The following is a 19,792-nucleotide window of genomic DNA, read 5'->3' as shown; positions in this document are numbered from 1 at the left end:
CTTCTATCAAATTTAAAACACGGTTGTATGTTGATTTTCAATCTCTTTCCATAAAAATTCTTTCTTTCAAAATCAATTCAAGAGTTAAAAAGTTCAATTAAAGTTGAAGCTTCCAATTTACTAATACCAAACAACAAAGAGTAAAAAAATACAATGAAAAGTAAAATTTGAACCTCCTTATATATAAGGCAATGCAAGCCAGCATACCATAAATACAATCTTACAAAACAGCACCTACATTCCAATTTAGGAAAGAAACCCATAATACCCTAATACAACACCTATACCAAGCAAGGCATAACGCTAATGTTTAGAGAAATCATGCATCGTTCACCAGCCTTGAAATTCCAAAGCCGATTATTCTCCAACAGAAGCAAAACCCAATTGGCCAAACGTGTGATTAAACCCACATGTGATGTTTTCCTTAACCATAGAGGGATTGACACAAAGCGAACAATAGCCACTTTGCTCTATGATTATCTTTCCAGGTTTAACCTACGTCCTTTCTTGGACAACAAAACTATGAAGCCAGGAGACAAACTATTTGAAAAGATTGATGGTGCAATACATGGCTGCAAGGTAGGCGTAGCAATGTTTTCGCCTAATTACTGTCAATCGTATTTTTGTCTTCATGAACTGGCTCTATTCATGGAGACCAAGAAGAAGGTCATACCTATATTTTGTGACATTAAGCCTTCTCAACTACGTGTTCCAAGAAATGTAATATGTGACAAGAAGGATCTTCGGAGGTTTAACTGGGCTCTTGATGAGGCTAAGAACACCGTGGGGCTTACCTTTGACTCCTCCAAGGGGTAAGATCAATCTTCCTTATTATTATTATTACTATTATTTTGTTTCAGCACAATTGGTGCTGCAATAGTATGTCCATTTTCATTTTTACCAAGTAAATTTTATGAACTTTATTAGATTGTTACGTAAAGAGTAGTACTAATTAACAAGAATAAGTGATTGATATGATATTTTCACTATTGGCTTAGACTTTTCAGTTTAAGTAGTATTCTAATTTGTTGCATTTTCAGCACTCACAAAGTGAATTTTTCCAAAGTGTTAATATTCAACTCTAATACATTACTGATAAACCTATAATACCAAGAAGTAATATTAGAGCCAGTGATTTCATTGGTGCAAAGACTAGTTGTGCAAGCTAATTCTTTTTTAAAATGGTTTCCTAACATGTTGTATCAATCTTTACCAATTAAGAGACTCCAAGGCACTAGTTTTACTCTATATTCAAAAGTAGCAAGTACTTTTCATACATTTGAATGATTAATCTTAGATAGTCCGAGGCTCCTAATAATTCATCTCTATCTATGTTAAGTAAGGTTAATGATACAATCATTACCTCAAGAAAAATAATCTACTAAAGGAATTATCACTCATCAACGAATTGGAACAAAGCCCTCAACTCTTTTGAACTTTATCATATCACATGCATGCATCTGTAATTATAAGTTTTAACAATAAAATCTTTACCAAAGAGTTAGGAAAAAAGGTTTTTATTCATTTATTTGTCCTAGTATTAGCCAATAACTAGTTGATCCTTAACTCTTTGACCCACTGCACACTCCTCATGGATACTTTTAGCAGCATCCTAAGATAGTGTTCTATTATAGCATGATGCCTTTAGACTTTTACCAACTTCTTTGGATGGCATTCTCAAATATTCTTTTTGTTACATACTTTAATTACAATTGTTCTAAACAGAAGTTATCCTCTGAAATCGATCATTTGATGTAGTCAAAATAACTACGTAGTTGTAGTACAAATGAAACTGCACCAGAGAATACTTAGATGTACAAGTTCAGTTTTTTTTTTTTTTAAAGGACTTTGAACCCATGGATTATATTACTTATGAGAAAAAAATTCAGATACAATTTCTTAAGTGTTATGCCTAATGTACCTTAATTAAATTCAAATATGTAGTTTCATTGATCAATGAACTATATGGTTGAATTTAATTGCTTCTGAGTAAAGATAATATTGTTTGTGATTTATTAGTTAATGCAACTATATAATTAAATTTAATTGGAAAATTTAAGATACAATATTTAAAAAACTACAACTAAGTTTTGTTCCATTTACTAGCACAAAATTTTTCCAATATATAGTTCTGCCAATCCTTCGATTCTCCAGTTTAGGAAAAATTGGAATTCATCCGTTATTAATTTTTCTATTGTGCTTGTAGGAATTTGTCAGAAGTTGTAACAAGTGCTACAGAAATAGTGATCAAGAGCTTGATAGAGCTTGACAAAGAAGAAAGTTTGATGTATACCAATTTCGGCTCTCCTAATAAAACACCAGTACCGATGGTGCCAACCAAATCAATAATGAAGGAATATTGAAATGATACACTGATCGATAACTGGTCCTTCATTAACTTTTTTAGTTCTGCATCATTTCTGTTGATCTAATGTCCATTTTTTTATCTTTTGCTAATTGCTTCATTTGTTTGTTTGTAAAAGGGAACCACATGTTAGATGCTAACACAAAGTACTACAAATTTTTTTCCAATCTTGGTGTAAAAAATAAAGGAATATGTGTTTAATAAGAATATGTAAGCAGACATCCATATTTGTTCATTAGTTTATTTATGTAAAAGTTCATAGTTGTTATAATTATCAGTGTTGCTGATCAAAAGAAATGTAATCAGCACCATCTTGCTCCTCATGTGCTTGTTCTCTCTCTCTCTCTCTCTCATCTGTAATTGTATATGTAAACAATGTTTATCGGGCTTCTTATTAATTTTGAATTGACAAACGAATGTCACTACTAAGGGAATATATTGATGAGAGGCATTAAGTATACCGGTTTAACACAAATAAACCCCGAATTTTACTCGTAAGGTTCGAAATATACTTAAGAAAATTATATGATAACGGAATACAATATTTATATGGATCCAAAACTCGAAAAATAACTATAGTTAATAATAATAATAATAATAATAATAATAATAATAGTAATAACTATAGTTGGCTACACAATGGGTTGATTGCCTCTCCAAGCCCAAACCCTCGCCCTTGGATGAAACAAAAACCCCAAATTCCTCTTGTGAGGACGAAAAACTCATAAAATCAGCTTCCAAACGTTACTGCTGCTTTATTCATGTAAGAGTCCTCATACAATACATTTGGTAGAGAGGGTTCAACAACAAAAGTCCTTATTCGTAGTCTCTTGATTCCTATTTATACTATTCTCTGTTTTCATCGTAGCCTTACACCTTGCAATCTGCGGTCCTTTTCCCGTGACACTTGTCCGTCGGCAATGGAACAAGTTTCCACTTTGCATCCCGCACTGTTCAGGTCATGTCCACATTAATGCGACGGATAGAGGTGATGCTCGCTAATTAATGCGGCCAGAATGGTTGTTGCCAAGCATTTAATGCAACCTTCCAAATAAGCCTAATACATCCAGATATTTGTAACGTGTCCCTTATGTAGTTATCGTCCACGCCACCTCATCTTCGGGCACACCCGGAGAGACCGCATCTTTCATTCTAATGTTGGTCTTTCTTTCTTCGGGTCCTCGGGTTCTTAGGTCCTCTGGTCCTCACACCTCTCTTTAACCTTTTATTAGCCTACAAAGAAACTGACTGAGATGATGCTACCTTCTTATGTAGTAAAAGTAGTAAGTCTCTGTGATTTACTTGGGGAAAGAATATTCTGATGGTGTAGTATTTTATTCTTTTTTCGCAGGATTTTTCTTTTGCAACCTTATCTCTTCATGGTTATTTATGCTATATTGAAGGGTGATTTTCACACTATGAAAATTGGCAACTCTCTCTAAGATGTGTGCAACATAGTAGCTTCACACTAAAGTCAAGGTAGTCATTTCTACTATTTTTTCCAATAGAAGTTTATAAAAAAGACAATGAAACATTGAAATTCATAGCAATGCTTGAATTAAAAATGTAAGGTTTTTCAATGAATGTTTAACTCATAAAATTAATGTACAAATGAGTTTTAAATGGGGGTTCATGTACTAAAATAGAAAGTACAATCTATATATCACTTTTATAGATTGACAATACAAATTTTCATTTACCTTAAAATAGTTATGTACTAGTTCTGCTTACACGTACTTTCTAAGTATTTACACAATGTCAAGCATGTTCTAAGTCAAGAGAAAGATATTTATATTAATGATAACACATCTCAAGACTTTCAACACTAAAAAAACAAACAAAATACACAGGTCAAAAAATCTTCTTGTCAATTACTTTTCAATGTTTTTAGATCTTTGAGAAATCAAATATTGAAAAGAAAATGCAGCAAAAAAATTCAAGCGATGTTGTTCTTCAAAAGATTGGAAGTGTTATAGCAAGGACAACGTAAATGAACACTCATTTCAAAGAATTTTTCCTCATCCACAAAACATGAATTTTCAACTTTGGTGGTGCAGTCTCTGTAAAATTTAAGACTCCTTAACACAGTATGATTAACCTAATATTATTTCAAGTTAATTAACAAGTTTGTTAATTAAAACTAGGTTAAACCAATATGTGTAAAACAAAATTAATGCAAAAAATATAAAGAACACAAAGATCTAATAACCTAGGAAAATCAAACTAGTAAAAAACTTGGGGAGGATTTAACCTAGCTATCTTCAAGGTAAAACAGATCCACTATGAAAGAATTGAAGTTTATACAATAGAACTTAGAGCACTAACATCCTGTTGCTACTTCGAGTAGAAAACTTACTACCATGACCACGTGACAACTCCAAGTCTACAGACTACTTATTTCTCTTGATCTACAGCAACCACAAGTTCTCCTACACGTCAAACGGGCTTGGACTAAGTTGAAAATTCTGCAGAAAATTAATTCTGCACGATCGATCGAGTTTAATTTTTGATCAATTGAGCCTTGTAAAATTTGTCCACTAATTTCTGCAATCACTTGATTCCAACTTTACAACAAAACATACTTTGAGCAAGCCTAAACCTAGATTATATGTTTTGATCATGGTTTACCAACAGAGTACACATTGAAGTTCTAATACATTAGTCTGTAAGGTCTTAGAACCTAACAATCTCCCTCTTTGGCAATCCATGACAAAACACATCACAAACATGAAATACTCAAAATTACAAAACAGCCAATTTAAAATTAAAATACCCTAAACACAATTCAACTTAACTACTATCTATCAGTTGCTAGTGTAGACAGCAGCCATGACTAAATTAACTTGTATGTTCCTGAACCACTTCAACAAACACATATACACATGTGGAAAATGCAAGTAAACCAAAATAAATTCTTGATTTCACAACACATAAAATAAAAGACATATACCATGTGATGAATATGATGTGGATGTATACTATGTGATGAATATGATGTGGATGTATGTGTTGATGTTAAGAAGATAATATGTTGTGTGCAATACAAATGAAGTGAGTGTCTGTATACATGTTAGAATAGCCTATTAGAGGATTCATTAATAGAATTAAGATATGAAATATCATGAGTGGAGACCAGTCCAAAATCTTGAAGGAGTTGGGTGTCTACCTTCTCAACTCAGTCACTTAACTTTGGACCTTGAATTTGGATATACATGGCCCTTAGCAAGGGGCCTAGTTGGTTCCTAGATCTAAACTAGGTGGCAACTCCCAAACCGTCCTCCTTTGGTTCACTTGGCTAAGACATATTCCCTAGAGCAAGCACATAGAGCCTATGGACGAGTGATGCGCTCATAGTTGGCCTTATATATAGGAAAATAATAGGTTAATACGTTAGGCTAACTAAGTTAGTTCCTCATTTATCAAAGTCTTGGTTAAGCGAATATTGAGAAAGGCTTAAGTAAACTTGCTATTTGAATTTTTGTTCAACAAGAGTTGCACAAACATTCTATTTGGATAAGTTAGCTTGAGAAACTATTTTCACTTGAGTAATCCTTTAGAAACTTGATTCATTCTAAGCTACTTCTTAACTTGACTTAAGACATAACCACATTATTTTAAGGAAAATGTTTGGCTCCAACCACCAACAGAAAGATGACATGTGTCATATTTTGTGCAATGCACATGACTCACTTTGTTAGTTGGGCCAAGTGAATTGAAAGGCCAAGAATGTATTGACCCCTTGTGATAAATTAATTGATTAATTAGGCAAGTTAATTAATTAATCAATCCAATTAACATGCAAAACGCATGATATCACAAACAAATCACCAAATAACTGAATACAGTAGAAATTAAATTTGATACAAGTGATTTGTTTATGAATGGGGAAAACTACCGAGGCAAAACCCCATCGGGTGAATTTAAGATAACCACTTTCGAGAATCCACTATTATGAAAACAAGCGATTACAAATAAAGGAATCCTAGTACCTTATACCAACCTACAGTTGAACCTTTATCCAAATATCCAATTGGACTTGTTCTGTAGTGACAATCTCTCATTTTCAATGCACGGCTCCCAGTACATGACTAACCAATAGATGCGCGAATTCTAGTACGTGACTTAATCACCAACTTGAGAAAGATGTTGGTTGCAAAGTTCTTCAGTTCATCAACACGATGAAGATCGTGAAGCTCCTTGGTCACAAAACCCAACAGCCTACAAACGCAGCAGCTTCTTCAAGAGAAAGATGAACTAGGGCAAATTCTGTCTCCGGTTGCAATTTGCATAAACAAAACTTTGCTTCACACTCGTGCAACTGTGAAACCTTTAACGACTCTTAAAATAATCCTTATATATGTTTAGGGTTGTGAGAAAAGAAAACCTAAACATGTACTCACAGATTGGAATGAAATCAGAACTGAAAATCTGATTTTCATAAATCTCGATAGATAGCTTATCTATTGAGCAGTTGTTAAGCATCGAGCTAAAGCTGCCTTATAAATCTCGATAGATTCTATCTGTCGAGCTAGTTGTCGAGTTTTAAAATTCAGCACTTCTTTACTTGATTCTTGAACAGATTTGCATGGTTTTAACACTTGAACTTGAAACCTTGTTCCTTGAAGTATTAAACACATCCTAGAGCTGCCTAATTACAAGCAAAACATGTTTTGTCAAAGGATTAGCTAATTCTATATTGACATATGTTCCTAAAATAATTCACATATGTCCTAACAATCTCTCCCTTTAGCAATCCGTGACAAAACCATAACAAACAAAAGAACATATGAGAGAAGTCATAAATCACTCAAATCATACTTACTTGTTGAATGCAATAAAATCTATCCTAACACAAAATCTTAAAAAACTTTGCAAGAAGTGAGTTCATGGCAAGAAAGATTTTGACAACCTGTATTTTTGAAACACTTTAAACAAAACTCATCACGGCATCTTAGTGTGAAATAGAAATAAAAGATTGCATACAAGTAATAAGAAGCATGTGCATAAAGAGAGAAAATAAAAAAGACATGAAGAGATAAGTGAAAATGTAATAACAATCTCAATATATATATCAACATGAATACAGGGTTTGCTATCACAAAGTAAGAACAATGTATCTAAAAAGTAAAGAAAAGAAAAGATAAAAAAGTCCTCACTACATCCCTTAAAGTATAGACACTCCTCCTATCAAAAATGTCCTATGCTAACTCTCTCCCTAAATACATGACTACTCTCATCCCAAAACTACTTGCCCTTTTTGTCACGAATGACAAAGGGCAAGTAACTCAAGCAGTCATCGCATCATCACTTGAAGAGCTAGCACTATCATCCTTAGCATCACCACCATCGGAGTCACTATCATCATCCTTGTCCTCAGATGCCTTTGGGGAAGGAGAGGAAGACCCTACGAAGCCACCAAGGTGAGCCTGTCGTCATGCAAGACGACCGACACGGGTGTTCACCTAACACAACTCATCATTGAGAGTGTCAAGGCGAGAATCCATGCATTGAAGCTGTGCCATGATTGCATCGAGAGTTACACCACTCGTAGAAGAAGAAAGAACAGATGTCGATAGGGCTGAAGAAGTCGGAGGCTCTGTTGTCTCGGTCTGTGGCCACCTCGGGCGAAGCTGGGCATCACTCCGTCTAATGGTAGCAGTGTCAATGACACCCATGATGAAAAAGTGATCATACTTGGGATAGGAGACAAAAAAATGGACAATGATCCACATGATAGCTGAAGGAAAAATGAGCTTATCATGGGTTACCGTATCCCTATAGACATTTATGAGGGATAGAATGAAGTGAGAAGGGAAGTCAATAGAAATGTCCTCTAAGAGGGATAACAAAAATTGAGCACGATACTCTGTGATTAAGTTATAGCGAGACAATGGATGGAGAACGAATGTCATCACCATTTTAAGGAATTTCAGACCTTTAGCAAAGGTCGAGCAATAGGTGTATTGACGATCACCCCAAGAAGAAGGTGTCTCATAGAATAGAGACATGAGCTTGTCTTTGGACACAGTCCTAAGACGATCATAGCTGGGGTGGTCAAGATGCGCTACCCTCGGGACGTGGAGCACCTTGGATACAATATCCAGAATGACCACTATACGCGTACCCCGAATGCGAGTAACAAAAAGAGGTACTGAATATTCAAATTCGTACATGTTGGAGTAAAAATCCTGTATGATCATGGAGGGGCAAGTGACAGAGACGCCACACAGTGACTCCCAACCCCTACTGTGGATGATAGTGGGAAGGTCAGTATCGAAAAAATCCAATAAGATGACTTAGCGTTCCGAATGAATGCCTCGTAGAGAAAAGTTCTAGAGAAGTCCTTACGGACTTTCTCATCACGGAACCGAAGATGAGAAGGAGTAAAATCAGAGGAAGATGCCCTGGAACAAAGAGGGTTCCGAGACGAAACAAATTTTCATTTAGGTGCCATAGAGCAGCTAATGAAAGAAAGAGAGAGAGAGGGACAATTAGAAAAGCACCAAATAGTTTAATATCAAAATATAAAGAAATGAAGGTACGTATGCATGAAAAATACATAAACATGTGACATGCAACATTAAAGACATCATGGGCTCAGCTCAATCCAAACCTACTAGCACACATACTTGCAACAAATTAAACACACATCTAAAATGCATGAATCATTGTTAAAATGTAAATGTGATGCAATGCATGATGATTTAAAACCATTTAAACAAAAACCAACCCAAAGATTTTGTGGAAAACTCATCAATTTTGAAAAACCCCAAAACGTTTTAGAAACCCCTAAAGTTAGGTCAAAAAATATGAAATGCATGATAGAATGAGTGAAAAGAAATCATACCAGATGGAGAAAATGATCTTTAGAATGAAAAGCTTCTGGGTTTAAGGTTTAGAGAGAGAGAAATGAGTTTGGGAAGGTGAGGAGACAAGTTCTGTCGAGAGAGATCGAGGAGAAATGAGAGAAATGTTGCGCTGACCTTTCTCGATGGATCAAGAGGTGTTGAGAGCTATCGAGAATTAAAATGGTCAGAAGGATCTATCGAGAAGTTATCAAGAGGTATCCATAGCAAAGGAACCTCAATGGATCGAGAAACTATCGAGCAGATAAAAACTTTCTCGATGAAACGAGAAGCTGTCGAGAAGCTGTCGAGAAGCTATCGAGATAAATTCTCAAAAACTTCAATAGATCAAAATTTCGATAACAGCTGCCGAGAAAGGAGGCTCAAGAGGCTCGTTAGATAGCCTAGCTGTTGAGAGGCATCGAGAAGCTGTCGAGATTGTTTAAAACAGCTTTTCAAATAAGAGAAAAATACAGACATGATTGCAATCAAGTATGCTACTCAACCAAAGATCCAAACAACATTATGAGCTCTCAAAAACATCTCTCAACAAGAAAAATGTCAAGAATTTAGATCTAAAACACACACACACACACACACACACACTAAACAAGTTTAACCAATTTTATATTTAAAAAACAAGTCAAGACAGTTTAGTAGGCATACATTAACACATGTATTCCTTGTGATGGCTAAATCACATTATACTTACACATGTATTAAGAGTAGTAAAAAATATTTCATGTTGTGGGTGAAAAACATTGCAAGATTGTATAGGTGTCTACATGTTATGACGATTTGAGATATGACCAAATCCATTTAACTCACTCATGATTATAATTGCTTGACGAGGACTATCACCTTCGAGGTACATCACCTTCGAGGTACATCCTATAACTCGCATATCTCTTAGAAGACACGCTTGCAATCATATATATAAAGCATTTTGAATCTTTGTGCTTTTACTTTTCTTTGCATATTTTCTTTTAAGCATATCATGCATGGACATATAAGAGAGAAAAAAGAAATACCCAATTATGTTTAGCTTTTGACATTGCACTTTTGTTATACTGAAGCATACATATGTCATTTCATGATTGGTGGACAATAGTGGGAAGATAGTTATTTATGCCTTTCTCTTAGGATTTTCTAGTCCTACCCGTCAAAAAGAGTGATACGAGTGTTAAGTACAAAATATTACTTAATCTTACTCATCACAAACACGAGCTACAAAATTCACTTGCTTAGTTGTGCATAGAGATGCTCATTTAAGCTATAAGAGATACTAAGTTTAGAAAACTTTGTTTCAATGGTCATTCAAGGTACACAAGTACCAATGTACACAAACACACATTGTTTTTGTATTTTTCTGTTTTTTCAATTTTTTTTAATTTTTTTTATGAAAAAAAAAAGCAAAACTGAAAACAAACAAACAAAAACATGTTAAACAAAGCAATGCATAAAACTAGACTGACTCAAAACAAGAAAACAAAAACACACAAGTAATGCAAGCACTTTGAGCCTTTTTTCTTCCACACCTTGGTAGAACCTTTCCTTTTAGCGAACTCTTCAACCGGTGAAGTGCGGTAAAAGTTGCAACCGTTCAAGTTCGAAAGGAACATGAGGTCTTTGAGTAGATCTCCAAGAGGAGCAAGAGAGGATGGAAACTGACTCTGGTTTTTCGATGAGATCATATTGTTGCTCTGTTAAGTGGCTAACCACTTATAGCAATTACCTTGAGTATGTCTAGATGCTCCACAGTGATGGCAGAAATATTGCTTCTTTTGTTTAGGCTTTTGGGTATTACCCTTCTTAGCCCTAGAGTTTTTAGTTTCTTTCTTAGCAAGCTTAGGGGGCGCTCCTATGATAGATTTACCATTGTCTATGTTCTCACTAGTTAAAACAGTCTTGATATCAGTGTTCTCAAATTCAACATTATTAGTAGGAGAAACAAAAACAGTAATACTGGAAGAAGTAATATTAGGAGAAAAAAAATCATACCCTAAACCAGTTCAATCAGAAGCAGATTTCTAAAGGCTGAGCATCTCATCAAACTTTGTATTTGAAGTCTTCTCCAGCTGAGCTCTAACTTGGAACAGCTCTACCTCAAGCTTCTTGGTCTTTTTAGCCAAGAAATTATTCTCAAATCTTAGTGCTCCAATAGTCTAATTGGCTTCATCAAATTTTGTGGAAATTTCTTCTCGTTCAAGCTCCACATCACTAAGCTTCTTGGTGGCCAACCTATACAATTTCTCATGCTTTTTCGAGACCTTGTATAACTTTGCATAGGCTGTGTGGATGTCATCTTGTTCATCCATCTCTTTAAACTTACTCCACCAAGTCCTCTTCTTCATCCACATCTTCTACAACCCCCTCAGTAGAATTGACAGTGGCAATGAAGGCATTTAGGATTCCATCACCCTTAGGTTTGGTGTTGCTCAATGTAGTAGCAACTGCCTTACTTTTCCCAATGGTCTTGAGATATATAGGGCACTCATGTTTCATATGTCCAAAGCCTTAACACCCAAAACACTTAGGTCTTGAGGGAACAGTGTACTGACCACTATCTCAAGCATCCTTCTTCCCTTTGTCTTAGCTCTTAAACTGAGAAGAATTAGATTGATTACGGTCCTTGTCGAAGCCCTTCCCATTGCCTGGTGATGTAGGATTTCATTTTAGAATTTTCATCATCAGAAGACTCATTGGTGTCATTGCTTTTGGCCTTCAGTGTCATGCTCTTACTTTTGCTCGATTTTCCGATCCTAGACAAACCCAACTCATAGGTCTGCAAATTGCCAACCAGCTTTGTCGTAGGAATTTTATCAATATCCTTTGATTCCTCAATCGCGGTGATCTTGCCATGAAATCTCTTGGGTAGAGATCTGAGCACATTTCTAACAATCTTGGGTTCGGGAATGGTTTTCACAATATTAAAGGCTGAGTTCATTATGTCTTTGAGCTTGGCATGAAACTCATTGAATGACTCATCCTCCTCCATTTTGATCTCTTCGAAGCTTGTAGTAAGCCTCTGAAGTTTTGAATCCTTGACAGCCTTGGTTCCTTCCTTCATAGGTTGTCTGGAGGATGGTCCGTGCTTCCTTTGCAATTTCTGTAGATGATATCTTCTTAAATTCCTTATTCGTGACCGCATTGAATAAAGCATTCAATGCCTTACTGTTGAAGTTTGCCACCTTGATTATAACATCATCATAATTGGCCGACGCTTCCTTCGGCTTAGTCCAGCCTATCTCCACAGCTTGCCACACTTTCTCATCTAAAGACTACAAGGAATCTCTCATTCGTACTTTCCAGTATGCATAGTTAGTGCCATCAAATAAATGAGGTATAATGAGTGACTGTTCTCTATCCATGACAAACAGATGTTAATGGATCACACAGCAAAGATTAACCATAATCAGAGTGTGTTTGCTCTGATACCACTTGATAGACCAAGAATGTATTGACCTTTTGTGATAAATTAATTGATTAATTAGCCAAGTTAATTAATTAATCCAATTAACATGCATAACGCGTGGTAGCACAAACAAATCACCAAATAATTGAATGCAGCAGAAATTAAATTTGACACGGGTAATTTGTTTACGAATGGGGAAAACCACCAAGGCAAAACCCCACCGGGTGAATTTAAGGTCACCACTCCCTAGAATCTACTATTATCAAAACAAGCGATTATAAGTAAAGGAATCCCAGTACCTTATACCAATCTACAGTTGAACCCTTACCCCAGTACCCAATTAGACTTGTTCTATAATAACAATCTCTCATTTTCAATGCACGACTCCCAGTACGTGACTAACCAATAGATGCACAGATCCTAGTATGTGACATAATCACCAACCTGAGAAAGATGTTGGTTGCAAAGTTCTTTAGTTCATCAACACGATGAGGATCACAAAACTCCTTGGTCATAAAACTCAACGGTGTACAAACGCAGTAGTTTCTTCAAGAGAAAGATGAACTAGGGAAAATTCTGTCTCTAGTCACAATTTACAAAAAGCAAACTTTGCTTCACACTCGCGCAATTGTACAACCTTTGACGGCTCTTAAAATAATCCTTATATATGTTTAGGGTTGTGAGAAAAGAAAGCCTAAACATGTACTCACGGATTGGAATGAAATCAGAACTAAAAATTATGATTTTCATAAATCTCGATAGATAGCTTATCTATCAATCAATTTTCGAGTATTGGGCTAAAACTGCCTTATAAACCTCGATAGATTCTATCTATCGAGCTAACTATCGAGTTTTAAAATCCAGCACTTCTTTACTTGATTATTGGACAGATTTGCATGGTTTTAACACTTGAACTTGAAACATTATTTCTTGAAGTATTAAACATATCCTAGAGCTACCCACTTACAAGTAAAACGCGTTTTGTCAAATGATTAGTCAATTCTATATTGATATATATTCCTAACATGATTCACATATGTCCTAACATGAATCATGTGTATCGTATAAGACAATTATAAATGTCATCTTTCTATTGATGGTTAGAACCCAAGACTCCAAACATGTTTAAAGCCAAACTCTATATTTATTTTAATACAAACCTCACTTGTTTTGTTATATATGGGAATTAGCCAAGATATGTAACCTAAAATGTAACAAATTTATATGAAGCATAAATTCAAAGCATCATATTTACACCTTTCAATTGTGTATTTATCACATCAAACCTTTTAAATTCATATGCATATATTCTCTTATCTAATATAATTCAAATATATCCATGTTAACTCATATTTACATTCTCTAGTTATATTTAGCCATTTAAACTCCTCTTAAATAAAGAGATAAATAGTTCATGGTAAACTTTATTCAAATATAATGTAATTGGCATGTATGAATATGAGGTGTTGGGAATTTAAGTGTTGAAAATATGTCAAATTTCTGTGTATTTTCATGCAAATAAACTTTCATGTATTTGTACATTTTGGGTATGATTGTATTTAAGATGAGAGTCCAATTGCTGTAAATGGAGCCGTTGACTAAAGAATCAATTGAGAGAGATTAGGATGTCTGGCAATATGTTAAGCGAGTTACCAAAATCTGAGAATTAGTTAGGCAGAGTGAGTCTTGCTTGACCCTCGCTTGTCATTTCAGGGGAGCTTGAATATTATTTCATTTAAATATCTTGGAGAGTTTGTAAATGTGAAGTATTGAAACTATTCTTACTAGTAAATTGGTTGGTGTTATATGCCTTGGAAAGTATTTTTGTACTGTATGGGTTTGTAGGGGCATTTTCATGCCTTTGTAGAAAGTTTCTAGAAAGGGTAAGGGAGTTGGGCCTGACTCTCTTCGCGAGATTCTCCTAGAACCAATCTATGCACAAGACAAACACTCCAAAACAAAATTATATAAATATAGAGTAGCAGAATGATTATTAGTCCAAATATTCCATTAGCGGTTATGCATAGTTAGAATGCCAGACATAATAATGCACGTAAAAAAGGAATCTTTGTAGGATGTAAACTAAAAAGATTCCAAACTCCAACTTACACAACCTTATCACCATAGGAAACTACAAATTTGTGGGATTTGGAGAATAGGTCAAAATAGCTACTTTTTCAAATGAGATTACAAAGATTTTGGTTTTGTTATGTGAGGGAGGGAAAAGATTGCCTAGTGATGCATGTTGTTTCTACCATAGTTACTCTTCTCTTTTTCTTAAGTTTCACTTCTTGTTTCCCTTTACTCTTCTTTCACTTTCAATTCCCTATTCATATTACATAGGTTACTGTGTTGTTTCCCTTATGGGTATTGTTCCTATTTATATCCCAACTCAAGTCTATGTGTTTTCTCCTTTTTATCTTTGTTCTTCATTAACTATCTTTGTCTACTATAGACATACCACGCTAGGAGATTGCCCACTACCTTCTAGCTGTATGTAATGGGTTCAATCCCACTACTTTTTTGACTGAGGGCAAGGGCTTTCTCTCTCCTCCACTACTCACTCTACGAAAAGCTCTTTCTTATTTTAGGCAAGACCCAATCTACTGTGAATACCTCTCTTCCTCTCTCTTTCCGAATGGCAAAGCCCTATAAGTCCCTTTTTACCTTCTCTATTTATTATGCATCAGACAATCCTGGCTAGGTTATTACCCGTTTTGGTAAAGATACTTTCCCAACAGAGTATCTCCCAAAAAGGTCCTATCAGAATACCGAAACTAGGCTCTTTTTCCCCTTCCACCAAACCATCCTCTTTGTAATCTCTCTAGCCATGGGTCCCACCTCCCTTACATTGACTGGGTTACAAGTTAGTGGTACTTTGACTATCCCATATTGTTGTTTTCTTCCTTGCATTTTTTCTCTTCATTTCCCATGCGTTTTTTGCCACTATTGCTTGGTTTTTTTTCGTTGCCCTTTGCTCTTGTGAAATCTAGAGTTTTATCTGTGTCCCTTGCACAAGAGTAACGTGGGCTTCTTGGGCTTGCCACATTTCATTTTGCTAGGTTGAGCCCATTAGCTCTTGGTGCCCTTTTCCTTACTTCTCATTGGTTTCTGCTAGGTGACTCTGCTGTGCCTTTTCTTATTCTTTTATTCTTCGGCCTCTTGAAGGCCTATTCTTACTCTTCAAGGAGGGCCATTCTACCATGGCTGCCTCCTATGCACTACCCTTATCTTAAAGAGGGCCAATGAGCCCACTTTGGGCTTTATTCTCTAATTTCCATGGGTACTTTCTCTCTTTGGACCATTGCTTGGGTTGTATTTTTTTACTTTTCGGGCTTTTGGGGTGTGGCCCATTTGCCGTCTTTGTCCATTTTCAATCCATTCTTTGGGCTGGTTTGGGCTTTTCTTCCTATTGGGCCTTTGGGCTTGGATTATCAAAAACAGGTATCAATAAGGTTTTTTTCTCTCTGTAAACACTTTGTAGTTTTTGGGTGCTTATGATTGTTTGATTTGCTTTTATGTAATTGTGTAGCTATGCATATATCAATTGGCTAGTTAATTGTACTTAATTTTGTATTTAACTTAAAATTGCTATTAATTAGCAGTAAAATAGGGGGGGGGGGGTTTTCTGAACCAGTGTTTCTTATGAGATTTTGTAAGTAGTGACAAAACATATCTAATAATTTAAGATGAATAATTTCAGTGGACCCTTTATTGCACTCCAAATGTCGTCTTGTTAACTCGTGTTACTTTTGAAAATAACCATATTATTTGATGCGACTCATCAAAGTGACTAAAATTTTATGAAAGAATAGTAATTCTCCTACAATTCAATTTGAAATAAATAAAAATATAAAATTAGCAATTAAGAGGATAACGAAAACCAAGAATCAATGTCTCATAACATCTTATCATGCTCTATATTCATTACAAATATGAAAGCTTTTCATGTTAAACATGAGCTTACAACATTGTTGTATAACAATATGGAAATGTTTATTCCACATAGTCATTTATATACGCAGTACACACACTCGACCTTTTGAACTAAAATGATGACTTCAAGTTATAATTTTTATGCAAAAGTTGTGTGTGTGTGTAATATATGTGTAAATAAGTGTATGAAATAAACATTACTCTACAAGAAGAGCAAGCCTATGATTTTTGTCATCAACTCCTTCATCAGCATCGATATCAAGAAGAGCAAGCAGTGGCAGTGGAATGGAGGACCTGAAGAGACTTTGTGCCATGATAAAAATGGCAAAAGGTAAATTTTCTAATTCATGTACTGTTATAGCTGCTTCTTGTTCATCTTTAATATAAATCCAGTGACCTAGCTACATAAATATATATACCATGTCTCCTCTGTAATTAAAGAAAAGAAGACGAGTAAGGAAGATAGGTAGAGAAAGCAAAAGAAGGCCTGCCTCTCAATAGGTGGTAGATTGCGTAGCCCATCACTTCTGCCATTTCTCCTGCGAATCTCATCACCATCGGCCTTAAATATAATGCCCATAACCCCATTACTGCCATCGCTATCTCTATTCCAAAGCTCATGTCCCTCTTTCTCCTTTTCTCTCTTGCATTTCGCCTTCTTTTTTTGGTCACAATGGTCCTCTACCTCCACTAGTTGATTCTAAGTCTTTAACTCTCTATATTTGTGGATTACATTATATGTTGTTTTTGAGTGTGAAATAGGATAGGCAAGAGCCGAGGAATGTGGATAGTGTTAGATTGTCTTCACGCTCTGCAAGGTTGGTGTTCCAGATAATTGATTAATTGTATTAACTCCCAGTCCCAACCAGTCCCAACTAACAGTCTTGAACTGGGTCGTGCCTGCCACGCATGGTCACCTTTCTCCAATCCGTACAATAATTCATTTTATGGAATTTTAGCAACCTGTGGTTTCAGATTTTTTTTCTCCCCAAATAAAATACAAAAGAAAGTGTCTTATCTAGTTCATGGTTCTGGGCCTTCTGGCGTTACTGAAGGTATCCAAGGCAATTCATGCATAATGACAAAGTTGACAACAAAAAGTAATGCCATTATCCACAAAAGCACCACTCAAAAAAAAAAAAAAAAGATCCGGATTAAATTTTTTTTTTTAGGTAGAATATTTATCTTTTATAGGATAATTCTATCATAATTTTTTTTAAATCATATATCTATTAAAAGTAAACTAAATGATTTAGATATTTTCATATTATCCATAATTTAGATATTGATTATTTAAGAAATTTAGAGTGTACTAATTAATTCAAAAAAATCTTATTCAATAGTTGATTCAAGTCATTAAAAGGTGGGATCATATCTATTACGATAGAACTTAAATTCAAATCGTATCAGAACAAAGGGGTGATAAAAAAAAAAAAAAAAAGAAGCAATCCACCCCAGCCAGACCAACTCCAGGTATACCTTTTCTGGTTAGCGCTTTAAAATGACGGAATCGATTCTCCAAAAAAAAAAAGAAAAAATGACGGAATCAATATCGCTTTAGGAAAATTAGGCTAGACGGTGACGGTGACAGTTTATTTCCACTTATACCTCAGTGTGTGGCAAACACAGAAAAAATCAGTACTTTCTTTTTCTTTTCTTTCTTTTTTTTTTTAAATAAAAACTTTTCTTGTCTAGGAATCTATAAATAAAAAAAAAGGACAAAAAAATGAGGTTCAATTTTGGATTAATTACAATATAAATTAAACTATTTTTCCACTATCTAGCTTTATATAATTTAATAATTACAATAGAAATAAAAGATTTGAACTTAGACTTTTTTATTAAAAATACTAGGAAGTGTCAATTGAACTACAAAATTCTTGGATTGGGCTACTTTTGGCATGATCCAATAATATCTTACCACGCCAAATCTTTAAAAATAAGTAAAAGTCTAAAATACTCATTCGGTCCTTTAGTTACAGAACAAAGTTCAATTTAGTCCTTCAATTATCAATTAAGTAAATTTAATTCTTGAATTTTTAAAATAGTATTTGACCTCTGGTCAGCTTATCATTATAATTCTAACATAAATGATATGATATGGTCTATACGGAGTACATATTAGATCTCAAAAGCGGACATGTAAGCAACCTATATCCACCACTAGGTTAATTTGGTCATTTGAAGCATTGCATAACATTGATATACATCAAATGAAAATCAAAACTACATTCTTGAATGGCAAATTGAATGAGTAAATTTATGTGGAACAACATTAGGGGTTCATTATTTCTGTACAAGAGAAAAAAAAAAAAAAAAAGAGGTGTGTAGGCTCTTGTTAAATCTTTGTTTGGTTTAAAGCAAAGACATTGAAAATTTGACAATGCAATGATGTTAAATGAGTTTAGTATTAACAAATGTGAAAAGTGTATATGTAGGATTCTACAAGTGGCTATATCATTATGTGTCTCTATGTTGATGATATACTCATTATAGGTAGCAATAATGACATAATTAATTAGAGATACCAACATGATTTTGATTGATAAGTTCAAACTGAAGGATTTAGGTATTGTTGGTGTGATACTAATAATGAAGATTACTATAATATCAAATGGACTCATCTTATCTCAACCACATTGTATTAAGAAAATAGTTGAGAAATTCAGGAGATAATGATGGTAGTACAGTGAGAGCACCTATGGATGTAAATTTACATCTTAGCTAGAATAATTGATTGTCTTATGTACATAATGAACTACACTTGACAAGCATAGTGTATGTACTTTGTTAGCAAGTTGAGTAGATACACAAGTGACCTAGAGGAAGACCACTAGTAGGAAATAGTTAGGACTAAGGTATTTGAAATACACCCTAAACGATGGATTATGGTACACTAGGTATCCAAATAAACTAGAAGGGTACAATGATGCGAACGTGATATTTGATATAAAAGATATAAAAGTAACAAAATTCGTAAGTGGATATATCTTAAAAGATACATAAGTAACAAAATCCATAAGTGGATATATCTTTGCACTTGGTGGTGCAATTGTATCTAGGAAATATTCTAAACAAACCTGCATTACTAGGTCGACAACAAAATCAAACTTTATCACTTTGATTAAAGCATGAGTAGAAGTAGAATGATTTTGTTGTCCTAGAGGACATGCCAATGTAGATGAAACCTATGCCTCCTATTTGTATAAACTGTGATGGCCAATCAATGAT

The 19,792-nt window shown here is 34.7% G+C and overlaps 1 protein-coding gene across 1 annotated transcript; it reads left to right on the top strand.

Moving 5' to 3' along the window:
• Positions 1-239: 239 nt before the first annotated feature.
• LOC142638367 (putative 2' cyclic ADP-D-ribose synthase BdTIR) lies at positions 240-2,577 on the top strand. Its single transcript, XM_075812388.1, has 2 exons — positions 240-812; positions 2,207-2,577. The coding sequence occupies exons 1-2, from the start codon at positions 307-309 to the stop codon at positions 2,361-2,363; spliced, it is 663 nt and encodes a 220-aa protein (XP_075668503.1). The 5' UTR covers positions 240-306; the 3' UTR covers positions 2,364-2,577.
• Positions 2,578-19,792: the final 17,215 nt, after the last annotated feature.

This window comes from Castanea sativa, chromosome 6 (genome assembly GCF_040712315.1).
Source record: "Castanea sativa cultivar Marrone di Chiusa Pesio chromosome 6, ASM4071231v1".
Taxonomy (NCBI): Eukaryota; Viridiplantae; Streptophyta; class Magnoliopsida; order Fagales; family Fagaceae; genus Castanea; species Castanea sativa.
The sequence above is the reverse complement of the archived record's forward strand: the minus strand, read 5'-3'. Positions and strand labels throughout refer to the sequence as shown.